At 36.8% G+C, this 21,134-nt stretch overlaps 3 protein-coding genes across 3 annotated transcripts; all 3 read left to right on the top strand.

The window, feature by feature from the left end:
* Positions 1-6,704: 6,704 nt before the first annotated feature.
* LOC100754063 (keratin-associated protein 20-2-like) lies at positions 6,705-6,923 on the top strand. Its single transcript, XM_027413285.1, has one exon. The coding sequence runs from the start codon at positions 6,705-6,707 to the stop codon at positions 6,921-6,923; it is 219 nt and encodes a 72-aa protein (XP_027269086.1).
* Positions 6,924-12,311: 5,388 nt separating this feature from the next.
* LOC100754355 (keratin-associated protein 20-2-like) lies at positions 12,312-12,500 on the top strand. The gene has a single exon (XM_027413284.1). It carries the CDS (start codon positions 12,312-12,314, stop codon positions 12,498-12,500), a length of 189 nt encoding a protein of 62 aa, XP_027269085.1.
* Positions 12,501-17,857: 5,357 nt separating this feature from the next.
* LOC100754638 (keratin-associated protein 20-2-like) lies at positions 17,858-18,046 on the top strand. Its single transcript, XM_027413283.1, has one exon. The coding sequence runs from the start codon at positions 17,858-17,860 to the stop codon at positions 18,044-18,046; it is 189 nt and encodes a 62-aa protein (XP_027269084.1).
* The last annotated feature ends 3,088 nt before the right edge of the window (positions 18,047-21,134 follow it).

Below are 21,134 nucleotides of genomic sequence, written 5' to 3'. Positions count from 1 at the left end.
AGATGAGTAGTGGTTTCCTTGAGTTTGACTGTGACCATCTGCTGAGGGCCTTTTATACACCTGGCTTGTTGTTAGGGAAAACCACAGGCATTGCAACATCATACATCTCTCCACTGTGCTTCAGAAAACATCATGGGTTCTGTGATTTACTGGACAAACAAGGCTGCATAACTGGGATAATTGTGCTCCTACCTCAGGACTCCATTGTCAAATCATGGGGCTTTAAAATGGAGGTGGCCATGGGAGAAATCTGAGAGGAGAGGGAAAAGAAGGTGTGGGAATGATACAAACACTGTATCTACTAATACAATTCTCCAAATACAAATAATTAAAATGTGTTTAAGGAAATAAAATCCTATTCTTTTTGAACACTCTATTCTGTATTTATTTGAGTGAATTTATGTGGCCCTATTTCATTATGTTAAACAATTCATTAAGATACTTAACTCTGTTTAACCTTTTGTTGATTCAGGAGACATTTCCATTACTGCATTTTGAAAAAAAGTACTTTCATTATATACAGACCTATTCTTTGTGATATCTCTTCCTTAATTTTAATGAACAAGGCCTTTTGTTTTTGTTATTTGAGACAGGGTTTCTCTGTAGCTTTGAACCTCAAACTGACCTCAGGCTGACCTCAAACTCATAGTGATCCACCTGCCTCTGCCTCCCGAGTGCTGGGTTAAAGGACTGTGCCACCACCACCCAGCAAAGCTTATCTTTTAATAGGAAGAAACTAAGTTTTAATATAATGAAGTTGCTAGTTGTTATAATTTGTATATATAAGCTTCCATGAGTCATGGACATATATGTTCTCTGATCAATCTGGGTATCACGCTCTTGTCTAACATTTATTTTGTTGCTTCATACAGGTTATCTTTGGGCTGCCACTTGGTTTTCTGGGCATGAGCTTCAGTTATTCCTCACACATATGACTTCATTGTTAACAGAGTTTTTGTAGACTTTGGTTAAGAAAAGTGATTACTTAGTCTGCTTTTTGAAGATGGTGACTTAATCCAGAAAAATAAGTGTATATTCAACCTTGGAGGGTGGCTTATTTGATGTATCAAATCCATGCTGTTTTGTTTGACTAAGGAAGCTTTTGGAACCACATTACAGCTTCCACAGGGAACCTTACCTTCAGCTTCCACAGGGAACCACACCTGTTAGAGATATACAAGCCAAGTGATTTCCATCACATATTTTAAAAAGAACATCTGCCAACTTCATGTAATTTTTGCTAATAGAAATGAAATAATATAGCATCTGCCATGCTTCTAGCTCTGAGTCTCTCTCAGAAAGCTGTCTACTGAGGAATTCACCATAGGTGTTCACAGCAGGTAATTGGGGGCTTACCTACCTCTCACTAGACACACATGGGACAGAGGAAAAGGAAAGGAACATGATAAATGTCCATAGAGAACACAGTATTTAGGCTCTTCAAACACATCATATTACTACTTTTTTTCCACAAAGCAAAATGTTTCTGATACCTGGGTCTATGAAACTTAGGCATGGAACATTTCATGACTGAAATTAGAATATTTGTGGCATCACTAAAATTGGATATTCACATATAAAACTCATTAATGGGAACATTTTTGTCTATCCTAACAAAGATTTAACTCTAAGAGTAATCAAAGACATAAAGGTAAAAATAATGCTAATGATTTTTTTCTATTAAAATATCCAAATATGATAGTGCTATGTTTAAAATACTGTATTCTTTCTCCACCGAGTTTTCTTTGGGAAACAATTAACTAATCATAAATTACTAGGCTTACAATATTATAAATACATATGGACATTTGGAATTGAATTCTAAGACAGTATATGTGTGTTGTTCTAATTCTAAACTTGCAAGACCCTTGTGGTATGCACTATTTTATGGTTGAGAGCTACAAAGCCTCTGATTTTATTACTTTTCACCATTGTCTTCTCTGTTATTTCTTAAATATTTAAAGATATCTTAAAGTCATGCTCAACATTCCTGCAAAACCAACTAAGATTTTGGCATATATTATATTGAAACTGCAGATCATCTTGAGACTCCTACCAGCTTAACAATATCAAGCTTTGCCATATACAAGCAAAAGACTGAATCTCTTTCAGCATTATTTTGCAGGTTTTTCCTCTCTCGTTATATGTCTTCCTTGTTTATGATTTCTATTATAAATTCATGTTCAGGTTATCCATCATTAATATATATAACATAAAATTTATACTTTATATTCATCCTGAGAAGATAGTATATCCATTAAAAAAACATGGAAAATAACATTACTTAGAATGTTATTACTTAGAATAATATTACTTAGAATGAGACAACAGATCTTACATAATAGGAAACTTACATCTCTGATAAGTATCACCAACTCCCAGACATGACTGTCTATCAACTCTTGCACTGGTCATAGCTTGACCCTTATTCTCTGTCATTAACATGCTACTGCCCAAGAGTATCTGATTAGGCTAATTTAGGGAGATCTAGGAAAATCTCGTATCTGTATTTGGATTGAAATTGAGACATAATCAATATCTGGAACAAACCAGATACTAATGTGGGCTTCATATTTACAAAGTTATTCATTTACATGAGAGAGGAAACTTACACATTTAAAGAATCATTAACAAACAAATTCATGGAAAATTCCACACTACAGTAATAAAGTCACCTAGATACCAACTAGCAAGATACTGCCTAACAAATTTCAAGGTGAAAGAAGACATGGCAGTAAAGCAGCAAGAGGACTTACAGACATTCTACATTAAATATTCATGGCAAGAGCTTATCCAGAGGACATAATTATTTACATATTAATGATGAATGGGTGTTTTGTTAGCTTTGTAGCTGCACTAATGTCTCAGGTCATGAACTCCACACAGAGACACTAATAAATCCTAAATACTCATACTGCTGTGAAATGAAAACTGTATAACAAAATAGAGTAAAAATCTCAAGGACAAAGTGCCTCCAGTGAAACTTGTCATCGACATTAAACTAACAAAAGCATGGTGTTTCATGATTGGCATTCACATATCACAAATTTTTCTGTTAAAGGGATCTGCTTGTGTTGTTGGGATCCTGATGTAATGCCAAAAGGATTCTTAACTATGAAAGCTTCTGTGTCCCTAATAAACTGTGCATCCTTAAAGTTTAAAATATGAGTTACTGTCAAGCATGAGGCTAACACCTTCCTGTGGTTGGCTCTTCCCACCATATAAATTGTTGAAAAGCCAAGGGCATCTGGTGACATTCACAAAAAGGAAATTGCAATCTGCTCATCTTAACTTTGTCACTCTCAAAACTCTGAGCTTTTACAGCTACCATTGTTGTGGTCTGGGCTATAGCTATGGTAGCCATGGGTATGGCTGCTGCCCGCTCCCCTCCCTGCCATGTTGCTGTGGGAGTTACTGGTCCTACAGATTCTACTGAAAACTGTTTGGAGCTTCTTGGCCCGTAGAACTCTTTCGGCTACCACCTCCTATGCTCCCCAAAGGTTCATCCATGACATAAATTACTTGTTTGTCTTGCTGAACAGTAAAAACAAGAACATCATAGTGCTGTTTAATCTTTCAATGCATCAGAGTTAGCAAGCTTCCTATATGGGATTCAACATTCATAAACCATGTTTCATTTGAGGAGTTATTACTTTAGCATCTGGTAAAACTAAATACCTTCAAAGTGAAATTTCTCTTTCCATTTCTATAAAATTTATACTGAAAACAATCAGCTTGCATGTTCAATTTTCTCTGTTGTTGAAGGTACATTTCTCCTTTATGTGTTCTTCCATGATTAAATGAAGGGAGTGGTTTGAAGTCCTGAGTGGATTGTGTTATGTACATGAACACACCCATGCCAAGGATACCAAAGCTTCAGAACCATAGGAATGGCAAGGACTCCCTAGGTCAGACTTGGAGAAATGGTAAGACTTTCCTCTGGCACAAGAACAGATGTTGACAGCGTACAGAAAACATCAACTGTATATCTGATGCCTGTAGTTGGAGACATCTCTCCACCAAGACGAGCAACTCTGCCTCCTCCTCTTCCATGGTATCTGAGGCACCTGTAGCTGGAGACTTCTCCCCCACCTAGATGAGCTAATCTGCCTCCTCCTCTTCCATGGTATCTCAGCAGCTGTTGCTGAGTCTCAGAGAACATGTCCCACCTGATCCCAGATTTCTTCATTTGTGCCTATGCTTGCCTGCTATGTCTTCATTCTCATCACCTCAGTTGGGGCAATCCCTAAGCCTTGGGAGTCACAGCAGTTAAAAGCAATCTTTCTAGAAATAAATTCACACATTTAGAGAATGCATATTTTATTCTAATGCACGGAATAAATTTGTATGGCAGGTAATGAGGTGAACTTAATTCATCACCACAGAGCAGAAGGTTCAGCTCAAGCATGGCCTGTCCTTCACTCAACCTTACTGTCACTCTAAGAAAAGTAATGCTGTTTGATTTATATACTTCACTTTATTTAGATAACTTCCTTCGGTTAAAAGTAGATTAATGAATAAATTATCCTGAGTCTAGTATGAAGACATTGATATCTTTTCACTAAGATACATAAAAAAAGATTTCCTGAAGGAAAGTTTGTATGTGCCCACCTGGCAACTCAGTCTTACTCATTATGCCTTTTGTACTTCCAACCATCTCATTTCTGGCCACCTGACCCCAACCCTGGCAGTAAATGACATACAAAACATTATACTTGATATTTAAATGGAAACAACTTTAAACAAGCTTTCTCTAATTGATAGTTTATATTTTCTATGAACAAATATCTCTCAGTACCTGAATCTTGTATTTCTGTTATCCATTGAGAGAAGAAAGAATGAAAAGTGGACTCAGTCCTGTTCTTAGAAAGCAATTACAGCAGCCCAAGGCAACCATAGATAAGAGAGCACCAGAGAATGTGGCTATGCTACAGAAGTCCCCAACTACACAATTAGACACTCAATGTCATGCCTCTCCGAAAGTCACATGAGGGACAGTAACATTTACAGGTTTGTGATACATGGTGACATGAGTCACATGATGGAAGTGGTCGAGTGGGGAGAGCTATAGAAGGGAAATGAACAATAGAGGCTATAACTGGAAATATTGGAGAATCTTGACAAAGAGGACATGGAAAATATTATATGTATCTAAACTTTTCTTCACTGATTATATCACCATAAACTTAAAGTAAACCAAACATTTTAAAGAAAAAGACTAAAATTAATATCTATTAATAATATCTATCTTAATAGGTCATATAAATTGCCCTTTGTAACCCTGGACATCCTTTATTAAAATGTCTATCATGGTTCCATATATTAAGGTTATTGTAGATATGCAACTGATAAAATTAATACTGGAGGTATAATTTTATTGCATATATAATATGTTAGAATATATAATCTATTATATAGTATATGTTATTTATACATATATTACCCATATAAGGGTATAAAAATAGATATTAGATAGATAATAGAGATAGATAATAGAAAGATACACACACATTTCACTCACCTTATTGGCATAGCTAGGTGTTTAAAGTCTATAAGAATAAAAGGAGATAAGAGGGCAAGAATGCTTCATTGTATCTACACATCTGTGACTAATTTCCTATTCAAAGAAAACAAGTTCTACCACTGAGAGTAATTGAATCTGGAGACATTTGATATTTGGTCAATGGGGAGCATTTATAATACATATTTGAAATGTATGCATTAAAACTTTAAAATAATTGAAATTATATATTATCATTGTTTGTTACCCCTCTTTACATTAATATTCCATGGATCAGTTTGAAACTGAAGTACTGGGAAAAGTCAACTGTCTCAATTTTAGAGTATGTACACTTACACATTGGGATTAGGAGAGAACTGGGGATAGAACCCGAGACCTTGGGGATACTATCAAGTGTTCTACACCTTTCAGAAAATTCTGGAAACTTCAAATAGTTACACCACTGATATTTCTGGAAAAAAATTGTGACCTTCTTTAGAAAAAACTTAAGAAGGGAGCAGGCAAGAAAACCACAGTTTATTTCACAAGTACATCTGTAGCATTTATATGTGAGATGAGAAACAGAAGCATGCAATAATACATGTAATTTGTGTTTCTAAAATGATTAATGTTCTGGAGATTTAAAAAATACATGAAATGCATAATACATGAAATCATTGAGTTCAGAATAATTCTGAACTATGCTTATATAAGATGTACATAGCATCTGGGTTAACAATAACATACACAAGATTTAGAAAGTATTTTTTGAGATAAAATTTGTACTATGTTAGCAAAACAAAAAGATTCCCTTCCTATAGAATATTGAAAAATAAATATTAAAAACAGGAAAATATTTTACTATTTGAATTGTACCACACAGTACATTTATAAATATTTACTAAGTTAAATATAGAATGAAGCAGTCTTGAAAATAGAATCAGGACTTCACATTAGAGCCCCATGGTTTGACCTTGGGATCCTGACATGGTAGCACAATTATGTTAGTTATGCAGCATTGTCTGTCCATAAATAATGGAACTCGTGATGTTTTCTGAAGCACACTGGAGAGATGTGTGATGTTGCAATGCCTGTGGTTTTCCCCAAAACAACCCAGGTGTATAAAAGGCCCTTTGGCAGATGGTGACAGCCAAACTCAAGGAACCTACTGCTCATCTTCTCTGAAGAGTCTACTCCTGACACCATGTGTTACTATGGCGGATATTATGGAGGCCTGGGCTATGGCTATGGTGGCCTAGGCTATGGCTATGGCTGTGGCTATGGTGGCTATGGTGGCTATGGTGGCTATGGTGGCTATGGTGGCTATGGTGGCTATGGTGGCTATGGTGGCTATGGTGGCTATGGTTATGGCTGCTGCCGCCCCCTGTGCTACAGAAGGTACTGGTCCTATGGCTTCTACTGAAGAGATTCTGCAGCAGCTCACTCCAAATTTCTTCAATCAGATGTTCTTAAGTATCTTCATAAATTCCAAACTTATGATTAGCTATTTGAGGAAAAAAAATAAATGAAACACAACATAGCCACCCAATTTCTTATTTTCAACTTGAATACATAAATATTTGCAGGAAAACTATTCTCTGCCATTATAATGCCTTACAAAATGTGATCCACTTGCAATCTTACCCTTTCTATGAACATATATGCTTTTAAATAAACTATTTCATTGAAATACTGTTTTCCTATTGTTTTTATAAACGTGTTATGTATGTTTATGTATTTATATCTCATTGGTTATATATGTGTGAATATGTATAAATGGGAGAGGGGCTAAGGAGAAAAAGAAAGAAGGAAGGAAGCACAAAGGAATGAGGAAAGAAGGAAGGGAGAAGAGAGAGGAAGGAAGGAAGGAAGGAAGGAAGGAAGGAAGGAAGGAAGGAAGGACATGAAGGAAGAAAGGAAGGAAGAAAGAAGGAGAGTAGGGAATTAGGGAGAAAGAGGAAGGGAGAGAAGAAAAAGGAAAAGAGAAAGGAAAAAATGAAAGAAAGAAAGAAAGAAAGAAAGAAAGAAAGAAAGAAAGAAAGAAAAGAAAAGAGAGACAGAAATGTTCTCTGTAAATATTCTTCTATTAGTAGACAGTTTTATTATCTTCCTATTTTTGCTATGATGATGTCACAGTGAATTTGGTAGTGCAGCTATTTCTCTGAAAAAAAAAAAACTTTTAGTTTGCTAGTTAAACTTAGAGAGCTTTCCCATTAGTTCTCTAAAAACCTTGGGAAGAGTATACAAAATGCCTTCTATGACTGTCACAATACACATTCTCACAGTGTAAGGCTTCCCTTTATTTCTCTAACACCCAGTTTCTAATGTCCATTTTATTAACAACTATAGAGAACAATCTCATTGTAACCATGACTTACTATTTTGAAAATTCACCCTTACCCATCTGTAGATCTTCCTTTAAAAATGTTTATAAAGAATCTCTAACAATTATAACATCAGTTGATTTTCTTCATGCTATTTATTTGTAGATATTGCACATAATTTTCATTTATTGAGATCTTAATCTTTGTGTGGTGCAGTGTGTGGATTGCCCTGCTATGCTAAACCTCTCAGAAGAGTACAAGCAGACATTTCTATTTTCTTTCTGTTGTTTGTACTTTTGAAGTCACATCCAATCATTTATGAGAGTAAGAAAAAATTCTTTCCACTTTGTATTCATTTTTGTTATTAGTTCTTGGAGAACACTATTTAATATATTTGAATTAAAATTAATGTCTTTCCCCACCTCTTCTAAGACTCTCCTACTTTATTATGTTCAACCAACTTTCTAAACATTTTTCCTTAAACTAGGCTAGTCCAATTTAGAATACTATATCCTTTAGGATGGATAGCTATCACCTGGAGTGTGGTTGACCTACTCTAGGCCACAACCCTAAAGAAGCCGACTCTTCATATACTGGCAGCTATCAAATGGCAACAGCTCCTCAGCTAAAAGCAGAAATTCATACCCACCTCCCAACTCAATGTTGGGACATTATCTGGCTTGAGCTTGCTAGGTTTCATGCATGCACTCACAACTTCTGTGAGTTTGTGCATGGAACTTCCATCTGTGTATAGAAAACGTTGTTCACTTGTAGTAGTGAATTGTCCCTCAATTATACCTGATTTATCCCTATCATCACACTCTGTGTGTGTGTGTGTGTGTGTGTGTGTGTGTGTGTGTGTGTGTGTGTGTGTGTGTTCTCTTTAGGGCTGAGGACACATATATCTCACCCTGTGCATGTTGACCAGTTTTGGATCTCAGGGTTAATCATCACAGACCACAACAAGGCATGATACTGATCAAACTGAGAGGTGCACTAATCTCCAAGTGTAACAATATCATTGGGAGTCTGTTTAGTAAAATGACTGCTTAGTAGAACACCACAAAGTAGGTTCTCCCATAAGACTTATGACCCATCTTGCTGCAGGTTCAGGCGACTAGTAATGGTGCCAGGTATGGATTGTGTCTTTTGAAAAGGGACTTAGATTCAATTAGAAAGGAGTTTGCTATACCCCAAGTCTTCATGTCCCCATTACAGCTGTGCACTTGACAGACCAGTCATTTTTGAAACTCATAAAGTTCACAAATGGTTAATACTGGTAAAGTATTAATCTTCCAGCAATGTGCATAAGAACTTGTAGTGCTAAGAAAGCTAAATAATAGGTATGAAACTTTCAAGTCAGTACAAGCTTGATTTCTCCATGATCTGTGACTCAACTGTATTTTCAGCAACAGGGGCTTACTGTCAGGTTCTGAAAGTAAACAGTAGCATTGGCAATAGCCACTAATATTTGGAGGTCTATTGGCCAAGAATTCCAAAACGGGTAACCCATTCCAGGCAATGGGCTTTTCATTTGTTATCCTGTGTTGCCTATTATGGGTATTGTTGGCCCATTATGGGGTAACCCCTGTTCCATTGTAACTTCTACCTCTTGAAACCCTGCACTCCATTTCAACTCCCGTGAAAGCACCACCCACAGACACACGCACATGGTCTCTTGCTAATATCTTGACCTCTACAAAGCTATATTAATAAACAGCACAACAGTGACATTAAAAATAGATGCATTGGTTAATGGAATCTGATAAAGTATAAGACATGAACTCGGTACCACAGGAAAGTACTTCTTGGAAAGAACCCCAGTAAGTGAGGTCTTAAGAACAGCAACATAAAACTAAAAAGCTCTGTACAGCAATGAACATAATCACCCAAGTAAAGAAGAGCCCTAAATTATGGGGGAAACATTTAACTTCTACACATCAAAGAGAAGGTTAGTATCGAGAATACACAAAGAACTCAAAAACCTAACATCAGGAAAACAAACTACCAAAATTATTAAATAGAGGATGGAACTAAACAAGTGTATCTCAAGTAATGAAATATGAATGCTTGAGAAACATTTTTAAAGTTCAGCAAAATTAGCCCTCAGGGAAATAAAAATCAAAATTACTTTGAAATGTTTTCTTACTTCAGTCAGAATGGCTAAGATGAGCAGCTCAACTGACTATGAGTGCCGGTATGGATTTGAAGAAAGCTGACCATTTATTTGCAGCCGGTGGGAGTACAAACTGGTGCAGCCACTGCAGAAATCAGTGTGGATGCCCTTTAAAAAAACACAAGTAATAGCTAGAAATAGAACTGCTACGTGATCCAGACATATGCTGCTTGAGCATAAACACAAAGGCCTCTGTATCATAGAATACTTGTTTATCCACAATCATGCCAGTTCCATTCATTGTATCCAAGGAACAGAGACAGACTTATTGTCCTTCTAAGGTAAATTTATTTTAAAACTTAGTTACATTTACACAATGTAGCATGGTCCAACTGTTAAGAGAAGTGATATTGTGAAACTTGCAACTGAATGGATTAAACTGGAACAGGGAGTAAACTCAGACCTAAAATTCAAATGTCACCGATTTTGTGAATGTTATCTTTGAAAATACAATATGTATTCCCTTTGCAGTAGCCCATGTAATGTTATACCATTGCATAATGTTATAGTGGATTAAGTTCATGTACATTCCTTTCATTTCAGTTTTTATTTTATATATGGTTTCATGTACAAGTACTTTCTTCATTTCTCTATACACAAGACTTGTTTTGTTATATAATTATCAAAATTCTACCATTGACAGTATTTGTGTGTCAACCCAAGGGTGGGCATTCTCACATCAGAGGGAAATCTCGTGAAATTGTCCAAGAGCTTCATTTACCATGATGTCACCCCATTCACATAGATTTCTCTCTGTCACACTCCCTACTAAATGCTTAGCTACATACATTTTATTTTAGATAACATATATTTCAATAAATATGTAAAAAGTTCAAATTTCAAACCTTTCTATGATAATTTTTCACCTTGCATACCAATATTCCATCAGCTACAAACTGAGACAAAGTGGAGATAGCTTGTTTGGTATCAATGAGGGAGTCTAAACAGTTCTTTCTTGCTTTCTTTCATTCTTTCATTCCTTCTATGGAATGGAATATACTAAGGATTCCATCTAATGTTCTGTGCATGCTATGTATGCATATTCTAAAGCATATTTTGGCAATTGTCCATAGAATTTCTGTTAGTACATATGTTTATTGCATGTGTAAATGTATGTATGTATTTTTGTGTCATGTAAGAGTGTGGTGTAAGCTACAGGCATTTGAGTAGATGGGTGGATGTATGTAGTTGCTAATTGAGTACACTGTGTCATCTCCTTCCTCTGTCTACCTACTTTATTCCCATGCCATTGCATCTCTTGTGGGACACAGTGCTAAGCTGACAGTCATTATGTCATAGAAATTTTCTTGTATTCTACCCCTATAATAATGGGGTGCAGGAATATGAATACACTCAACTTTTATGTGGCTTCGGGGGATTTTTAACTATATACTCATGCTGGCACAAAAAGTGCTTATCCACCTAACTGCTAGTTAAACTCATAAAGTTACACATCTTTGGTTTTTCTGCAACGTGCATGTAACCATTATTTCAAAAGAAGTGTTTTAAATATTGTTCTTGACTCACCCAAAAAACACATTGCCTTTCATGGTTACCTCTTCAAGACCTTCACATAGTCTCTCTAAGGGAAACACACAGTACCTACAGTTTATGAACATTAAATGGTCTTGTATTTTGTACTGGCCTAAAAGCAACATGTAATACAAAAAAAGTGCTTAGAAACAAATCCAAATATACTAATATAGAATGGCAATAACCCACCAAGTGAGAAAAACCATACCAAAACTTATCTTATTGTTCATGAGAAAGACTCAAGGAACATATTTCTCCAGGTAAGATTCATTCCAAAATAACAAATTGAAGGGGAAAAAAACTGATCTTTCTATGGGGTAATGAAAACCAAAAATGTATATATAAAAAAAGAGAAAACTGTGTAATGATTTACACAGAATGGAATATTGAAAATAGAACAAGGATTTTATTTCTTTAGAAAAAATTTAATTATTTGTATTTGGAGAATTTTATTAGTGGATACAGTGTTTATATCATTCCCACATCTTTTCCCTTTCCACTCTGATTTATCCCATGCCCTCCTCTATCTTAAAGCCCCGTGATTTGACAATGGAGTCCTGAAGTAGGAGCACAATTATCCCAGTTATGCAGCCTTGTCTGTCCAGTAAATCACAGAACCCATGATGTTTTCTGAAGCACAGTGGAGAGATGTGTGATGTTGCAATACCTGTGGTTTTCCCCAACAACAACCCAGGTGTATAAAAGGCCCTCGGCAGATAGTCAGTCAGACTCAAGGAAACCACTACTCATCTCCTCTGAAGAGTCCACTCCTGATATCATGTGTTACTATGGCAGATACTATGGAGGCTTAGGCTATGGATATGGGGGCCTAGGCTATGGCTATGGCTGTGGCTATGGCTGTGGCTATGGCTGTGGCTATGGTTGCTATGGTGGCTATGGTGGTTATGGTTATGGCTGCTGCCGCCCCTTGTGCTGTAGAAGATACTGGTCCTATGGCTTCTACTGAGGAGATTCTGTAGCTGCTCACTCCAACTTTCTTCCTGAAACTCATCATAAATTCCAACCTTATACTAAATTATCTGAGGAAGAGTAAACAAAATACAGCACATCATATTCCTCATTTACATGTTGACAGTGTGACAGCTTGCAGAGAAATTCTTCATTGTCTTCATAATGCCTTTGGAAAAATGAGACACAGTTAGATACTTACCTATGTATTAAAATCATTTCTTTTTAAATAAACTATTTCATTGAAAATATTGATCCCTTTGGCTCTATTTAATGTTATCTGTTCATATGGAATGTATGTTTGTGGGCTCCTGTCTGCTTGGTCACAACTGTGTGGGGTTTGGGGGTACAAAGGAAGAAAGTGGGAGAAAAGAAAGAGGAGAGACAGAACATTCATCTTTTGATAGACATCTACTTTGTTCTCGTATCTTCGCAGTTGTGAGTAATGCCACAATGAGTTTGCTAGTACAGATGTTTTTCTGAGGTCAAAGTCTTTTGTCTTCTAGCTGAAATTTCAGAAGTATCACAAGTTAGTTTTATGACTATTTGAGTAAGAGTCTACACAGTGCTTTCTACAATGGCTGTCATCATATGCGCTCTCACAGACGACAGGCTCGGCTTTCCGTCTCATGTTCTCTAACACCCATATGCTTTCTAAGATCCATTTTATTAACAGCTGTTGGCTACAGTCTTATAGTGTGTTTGATTTGTAATTTTGAGATATTAATGAAATGAAACATTATTTAACCCTTGGGTCATCTGTGATTTCCTTTTGAAAAATGTCTATTCCAATCTCTGATCTTGTTAACATAAGATTCCTGTCTTCCATCTGTTAAAGAGTCTTAGTTGGATATGATATGACTTTCCATTTTTGTTGTCTGTTTAAAAAGTCATAGCCAAATTGATTCTGAGACTAAGCATTAGTTCTTTGAGGATTTCATAAACGGTGTTTGGATTGTATTTGCCCTTCTCCTCCAAGATCCACCCTACTTATTTTCCCAGACCATAGTACTTTGAGTCCCTTTCTTGTTGAGCTAGCATTTTGAAGACAAAAAACTTTCCCTTTTGGCGGGATAATAATAAAATTATATTAAACATACTTGTTTTATTTGTGCTGCTTATGTACTCTGGGAAGTGTGGGTATCCATGGGAGCATGGCTGACCTACCCAGAGTCACATGCCTAAAGAAACCATCTTCTAGCAGCTATCAGCTTCCAATAGTTCCTTAGCTAGTAGTGGGACCTTGTGCCCACCTCCTTTCTCCATGTTGGGATTTTTCTCTATTTTAAGCTTGCACAGATCTTGTGATGTTGCCATAGCTGTTGTGTGTGCACACATGCAGATTTCTAGCTTTGTTGGGAAAGCAATGTTTCCTTGTATTCAACCATTGTCTCTTGCTCTTAAAATCTTCTCCTTCCTCTTCTGTAAACAATGAAACCGGATATTTGTGGAGACAGGGTATGATACAGTTATCCCATTTATGGCTGTGTGTTCTGTAGTCCCCTAGTCTCTGCTCATTGACCAGTGATGTGCCTTTGCCAGAGTCAACATCTATGGCAAAAATAAGCTTCTTTGAAGAGGATTTAGAGATGCACCAGTCAATGGACATAATGGCAAGTCATTGGTAGTCCTTAATGTTGTATCCATTTAGCAGCATAATAATAGCAAGGTTTCCTCTAGGTCCAAACACATGTCCAGCCAGAGAGTCTTGACTGGAGAGTAGTGCCAAGTACAGATTTCATATTATGAAGTGTGCCCTAAATCACTTGGAAACTGGTCATTTATTCCCAACCTTTCCCTACAACTATTGAACAAGTCCACTTATCTTGGCAGGCAAGATACTACCGTGGCTTACAATTTTCATAGCTACATAAGGCCCATGGCTACTTTCCCCCTTACTTAGCATACATAGAAGTTTCCAGAATTAAGGAATCTTGCTAGTAGGGCTGCAGTTTCTGTGGAATCACCTGATTGATTATCCATGACTCACAGGTTTGTGGTCTTCAGCAATAAGATCTTACCATCAAGCCTTAGAAACTAAACAAAATGATAGGGAAAAGTCTGTCATTTTGGGGGTGTCTATGGGATCTTTATAGCCAACAATTGTAGAAAGGGTAACCCATTCTTGGTACTGGGCACTTTGTTTCTTAGCCTGTAGTAACTTCTTTTAGGTTCTTCTCTTTCATGCCCTCCTGCCCCCATTCCTGGTGCACTTTTATGCCTTACACATTTTATTACTCCATTCCACCTTTACTCTCTTCCAAGTTCTGCCCCCAACATGTCCTCTTAGGAATTTCCTGACATCTACAGATCTGTAACAATAAATATGGCATGGTGCTGACATAACAATAGACATAATGATTATGGAACCTGATAGAGAAGAAATTTGGCAAAGCACTAGAAATCATTGCAAAGGGAAAGACTTTCAGGCTAGAAATCCAGAAGTACAGTTGTTAATACCAACAATTGACTCACAGGAACTCATAATACTAGACTTTCTGTATAGCAAATGATACCATTATTTGAGTGAAGAAGCATCCTATATAATGGAAAAATCTTTAATGACTATACTTTCAATTGAAGCCTAGTATCTAAAATACACAAGGAACTCTAAACCAAACATCAAGAAAACAAACTATTCAATTATAAAATAGGATATGGAACCAAACTAACTCTTCTACATTGTTAATCAAAAGATAAACGGAAATGAAAACTTGATATTTCTTCTTACTCCAGTTAAAATGGATAAGATGAAAAACACAACTGACTACAAATGCTGATGTATGTGGATTTAGTGAAAGGAAATACTTTATTTGCTGCTCATGGGAGGGCAAGCTGTCTCAACCACTATAGAAGTCAGTATGGAGGTTCCTCAAAATTTAGAAAGAGGTCTACTACATGATTCAGATATTGTACTGGGCTTGGCTGCACACAAAGTTACATACATACTACTACAGAGTTCCTTGTGTCCATATTCATTGCTGCCCTACTCACAGCATCCAAGAAATGGGAGCAGCCTAGATGATGATCTACAGTTGAAAGCATAGCGCAAAACGATATATTTACTCAGTTTGGTGTGATTTAGCTCTCAATAAAATGAAATTATGCAATTGTTAGATAAACAGATCTGAAAATATCCATTACAGGTCAAGTGACCTGAACCCAGAATGTAAAATGTCATGTGTTTTCCCTCATTTCCTAATGTTAGCTTTGACCTTCATACATGTGAGTTTAATTTGGAATACCTAAGGCAATTTTAAACAAGTTTTGTTGATTGAAGTTTATGTTTATTCCACTCATTTAAAAATTTATTTTTATACAATATTTGGTTTCATATATAGACTCTTTTTATGTATGCAAGGTTGATTTTTTATAATTACAATAGTTATGTAACTGGCATTGCTTGTGTGTCCAGAGAATTCCAGGTTAGGTGCTGTAAAATCAGAAGGAGATTGTTTTCTCATGAAAACATTCAATAGCTATATTTATGATGTGTTCTCATTTCCTATATTTGTTTCTTTGAGTATTATTTCTCCCTAAACTGATCGTGTTCACTAGATATGTTTTATTTTATACAACATATATTTTGATAAATTTTCAAAAGATTCAAAACAAAACCATTCCTGTTGTTATTTTGCTTAAATAAGAAGTCAGGAGATGGAACATGAACCTTTGAGGGTATGTTAAAAATAAAGTGTCTTACAGGGCAGGCGAGCAAGAGGAGGACAGACAGAAATGGAAGAACAGAACAGAGAGGAGAGAGGAAAGAAGGGGAGTGAGTGGTGAAGAAAGACGCAGAAGAGGAAGAGAGAGACAGAAAGAGTACAATTAGAGGTCGACCATGGAAACAGAGAAAGTAGAGAAATGTGGGTGCGGGCTTAAAATGGAGAGCTCGCACATGCGCAGAGTCCCAAATGTAGTCCTGTAATGAGTGACGTAGCCTTTTGAACTACCTAAGTATCTGCCTGAAACTTTCAATGCTTTCCATGTCTTTGCACCATTAATACGAATACTACAGCCTTTACATAAAAACTGAGACAAAGAAAGTGCATGTAGTTTACTTGATCAAATTTAAGGAGTCTGTACGGTTCTTCTTTAGAGGGGACAATACTCAGGATTGTATCTGATGTTTTGTGCATACAAGGCAAAGGTCCCATAACTGGAAGATGTCCATGAGAATTGATGTTGGGGTGTGTATGTGTGTGTGTGTGTGTGTGTGTGTGTGTGTGTGTGTGTGTGTGTGTGTGTGTGTGTGTGTGTGTGGCACACATACATAAGTGGGTGTTGGGTGAATATGCCTAGAGGTCAGGGAAGACCTGTCCTATCCTGTTCTCTCTCAACACACTTTACTCCCATGAGACAGATTCCCTCACTGCATATGGAGTTTGCCTGTTTGCCTGACAACAGGCAAGCCTTAGAAGCCCTCCTGTTTCTTTACCCTACAGCACCAATGTGACAACACTAAGCTTTTTATGTGGATTCAGGGATTTGAACTAATGTGCTTCTGTTTTCACAGCAGGTACTCTTATCTAGTGAGATATCTCCAGCTGTCTGCTAAACTGATAAGTGATGTCAGTGCTCTCCTCTAAAGCCATGCGTGAGAGCACATGTATGCCTTGCTAACAAAACAATACGTCATTAATCAGAGTTGACTTTGATTACTCACACAATCATAGTGCATTTCAAAGTGACATCCTCAACATCATCACATGGGCTCACAAAGAGAAACATGGAGCCTATATTGTTTCCACACAAGTGGTATTCATTTTCGATGATTTTAAAACTACATGAAGGAAAACGATGTGGTCAGGAATATATCCAAATACGTTGACACTTGCCAACAAGTTACAGATAATGTAACCAATTGTTGACTTACTTGGGGAAAATGACAGAAATGTACTCTCTCAGGTAAGATGGATTTCAAATAACAAAATAACAAGAAGAAAACACAAAGACCCTCTTTTTGTGGAGTAAGGAAAACCAAGTAAACATAAAAAGGAGAAAACAGAAAACTATTTAATGATTTATGTCATCTGTCAGAATTATGTCATGTATTCACTCAACTAAATAAAGAACACCTCAGAGTTTTGGCAACTGAATCAGGATGCACAATGTGGCCATGGCCATGTGATGCAGGGTCACAATTATGTCAGTTATGCATCCTTGTGTACTCATAAATCACAATCCATGATGTTTTCAAAGTAAAGAGGAGACATGTGATGCCGTAATGTCAGTGGTTTTGCCAAGAACTATCCAGGTATATAAAAGCCTGCTGATGAATGGTGACATCCATACTCAAGAACCTTACTGTTGTCTTAACTGAACACCAGTAAGTTATTCCTACTTACTGACACCATGTGTTACTATGGTGGATACTATGGAGGCCTAGGCTATGGCTATGGCTGTGGCTATGGTGGCTATGGTGGCTATGGTGGCTATGGTGGCTATGGTAGCTATGGTGGCTATGGTAGCTATGGTGGCTATGGCTATGGCTGCTGCCGCCCATTTTGCTGTAGAAGATCTTGGTCTTGTGGCTTCTACTGAGGAGTTTCTACAGATCCCTAGCCATAGTATTTTCACATTAGCAACACAATATATTTTCAAATCTTCTAACCTTATACCAAATAGTTGAAAAATAATTGAAAAAGAATATGATCATCTAATTCCTCATCTTCAGCTGGACTGTGATTATCTGCAAAAAAAAAAGTTTTCTTATCTCTATCATGATCTATAAAATATTTTCAACTTTAACTCTCAATCTTTGTGTAAAAATACCTGTTTTCTCAAACAATTAAACACTGCAAAATAATGTCTGTATGTTTTCTGCTTTTGTATCTGGTCCCATGTGGGGTCGTTGTGGGAAAGTGGGAGGGAAGTGAGGGAGAGGAGGAGGAAAATGGAGAAGGAAAAATGCAGGCAAATAAGGATTGAGGAGGGGACATTAGAGAGAGGCAGAGGGAGAAACATCTTCAGCATTCATCTATGGATGGAAGCACATTTATTTGGCTGTTGTTGTAACTCGACTATTGTAAGCAATGTGAAAATCAACTGGGTAGTGCACCTGTTTCCTTAAGATCCAATAACTTAATCTAGTTATTATAGCAGCAGGGTCACGTCTAGATCTCCTGCCATGTTTGTATGCATGCCACATGTCATTTTCTGTCGTGGATGCCCCGAATTACATTCCCATCAACAGTGGAGGAGTTTTCTGCACCAGCTCTGTACCATTCATCTGTTTCTCTACAGTAATTACCAAACAGTTTTGAGCTTCAGTCTTCTTTTGATCTTGATTTGCAGCTCTGCACTATTAGTGAAATAGACCCTTACTGTTTCAGCTTGTCTGTCTTTATCTTTTCTTTTGAAAAAAAAATACCTGCTCTAAATCTTGGCTCATTTAACATTCATTTATGTTCTTTTGGCTGTTTAGCTTAGCTATGCATAGCTCATACGAATTTTGTTTATTTGTTCCCTGCCTGCTATACTTGTTTTTTTTTATTTTCCTCTGTGTGGAGTTTCTTTTATACATTTGATTCAGTTCTTCAGAACTTTCGTAGTAGGATACATGAAAAGTTGTCTATGTTCCTTTTATTCTTCTCATGTTTGTGACATCTCTTTGTGTGTTTTACATGTATTTATGTGCATATGTGTGCATAGGTGCATGAGTGATCACATGGAAAGGCTACAATTTAGGGTCTACTGTCTTTCTCAGCTGCTCCCTACCTTACATATTGAAGAGAATCATTAGTTTAGGAATTTGGCATTCAAGTTAGTCTGGCAATCTGACTTGCTTCAAATGATCTGCAAGATTAGCAGGTGAGCTGCTACACTCAAGTGGCCTTAAGACATCTATCCTGGGTTGCATGCTGTTAATTCAAACACATTGGTCATTTTATTTACTGCTCATTCATCCCACTCCATACTGTCTTCCCTACCTCTCCTCTGATTAATGTTCCATGTAGTGCATTACTCTCTTGTATCCCCATCCTTCTGATATTTTCTCTTCTCCTGGTGCCCTTTCTAGTTGAATGATCTATTATGCAAGTGTGTGTGTGTGTGTGTGTGTGTGTGTGTGTGTGTGTGTGTGTGTACACACTCACACCAGTTTAGATATAGGTTTTGTGCATGACATGAGTTACATAGCATTTGTCTTTCTTTTAAAATTTGTAGTGTGAAGGGGTATAATATAAAAAATGTATTAATTGAAAAATCCATACAATGGATTTTAAAGATAGTGACCCCCTGAGTTCCTACCTTGCCATCTTTATTTCACCAACTTTGAGATTACTATTTTTGTTCTAATTTCTCCCTTGGAGTCCAGTTTGTGTTGCCCATCTTGTCTTGGAATTGAGGTCTGCATTGGTATGTGGCCAGTCTACCAGAAAAACATCTCATGAAAACAGATCTTTCAGAAGTTACCAGTTCCTAATGGCTACTCAGTCATTGGTGTTCCAACTCTGTCCTCCTTCCAAGATGAGATTTTGCATGGTTGGAACTTGCTTGGGTCTTAGGCCTATTGTCACAATCACTGTGAGTGTGAATGTCTATCTGCCCCGTTGTCTTGAAAACACTTCCTTTGTCATCATTCACTACCTCTGATTCTTAGTGTCTTCCTGCTCCCTCTTCTGTAGAGATCCTGGAGATGTGGAGAGGAGTGTGATGTGAGTGTACAATTTAGGATTGAGGGCATCACTTTCTTTGTTATCTGCATATTAGCTATTTGGAAGTATGTCTCTATTAATTTCATTTACTGCAAGAAGCTATTCTGATGGGGGTTGAGGGATGAACTGATCTATGGTTGTGACATAAGTCATTAGTAATCATCGTGATCATATGTCTATTTAAAAGGATAATTCATATTGGATTCTTTCCTAGGGCTTGTGAACCTGTGGCTTTTAAATTTTTATTATAATTCTATTCATTTTAATCTTTCTGCATATATTGGCATGGAGCTATGCCTATGGCTTATCCTGAACCTGGAAGTCAGAGGAAAATAAGAGAATGTTCCTCTTCTTCCAACTTCTAGGACACTTAGATCAAACTCAGATTCAGGCTTGGGTGGTATGTGCCTTTAACTACTTGGGCATCTTATCAGCCCAGCATTTGTCTGTCTCAATCTGTCTTATTTTGCTTAACATAAATATCAGTTGGACCCAATTTTGTGAAGAAAATATTTTTCTATTTTTTTAAAGAAAATAATTTTAAGAAGATACTAGGATATGGAAGGAAATTCTCTGTCAATAGATTGCAGGAATTAATTACATGAAATTTGTTGGCTAAACCAATGGACAGATTCATCCAATCTCCATCAAAATTCCAAGCATATTCTTAACAGAACTAGACAGTACAATCATAAAGGTCATATGAAGGCACAAAATGACTCTAGTATTCAAAACAATACAAACCGGAAAGGAAGATGCTGGACCTACCACAGAGCCTGATTTCAAATTATACCACAGAGCCATAGTAATAAAAACTATGTGACGATAGCACAAAGAAAACATACAAAAATTTGAAAGAACATGCATGAATGGAATACATTCAGAATAAAACCAAAATGAATTTATGTAGATATTTACTACCATCACATTACAAATAAACAAATCAATTTTAATTAGGAATGCTTGGGGAATAC

This window comes from Cricetulus griseus, chromosome 4 (assembly GCF_003668045.3).
Source record: "Cricetulus griseus strain 17A/GY chromosome 4, alternate assembly CriGri-PICRH-1.0, whole genome shotgun sequence".
NCBI classification, from domain to species: Eukaryota; Metazoa; Chordata; class Mammalia; order Rodentia; family Cricetidae; genus Cricetulus; species Cricetulus griseus.
Note: the sequence above shows the minus strand (reverse complement) of the source record. Positions and strands in the feature narration are given on the sequence as shown.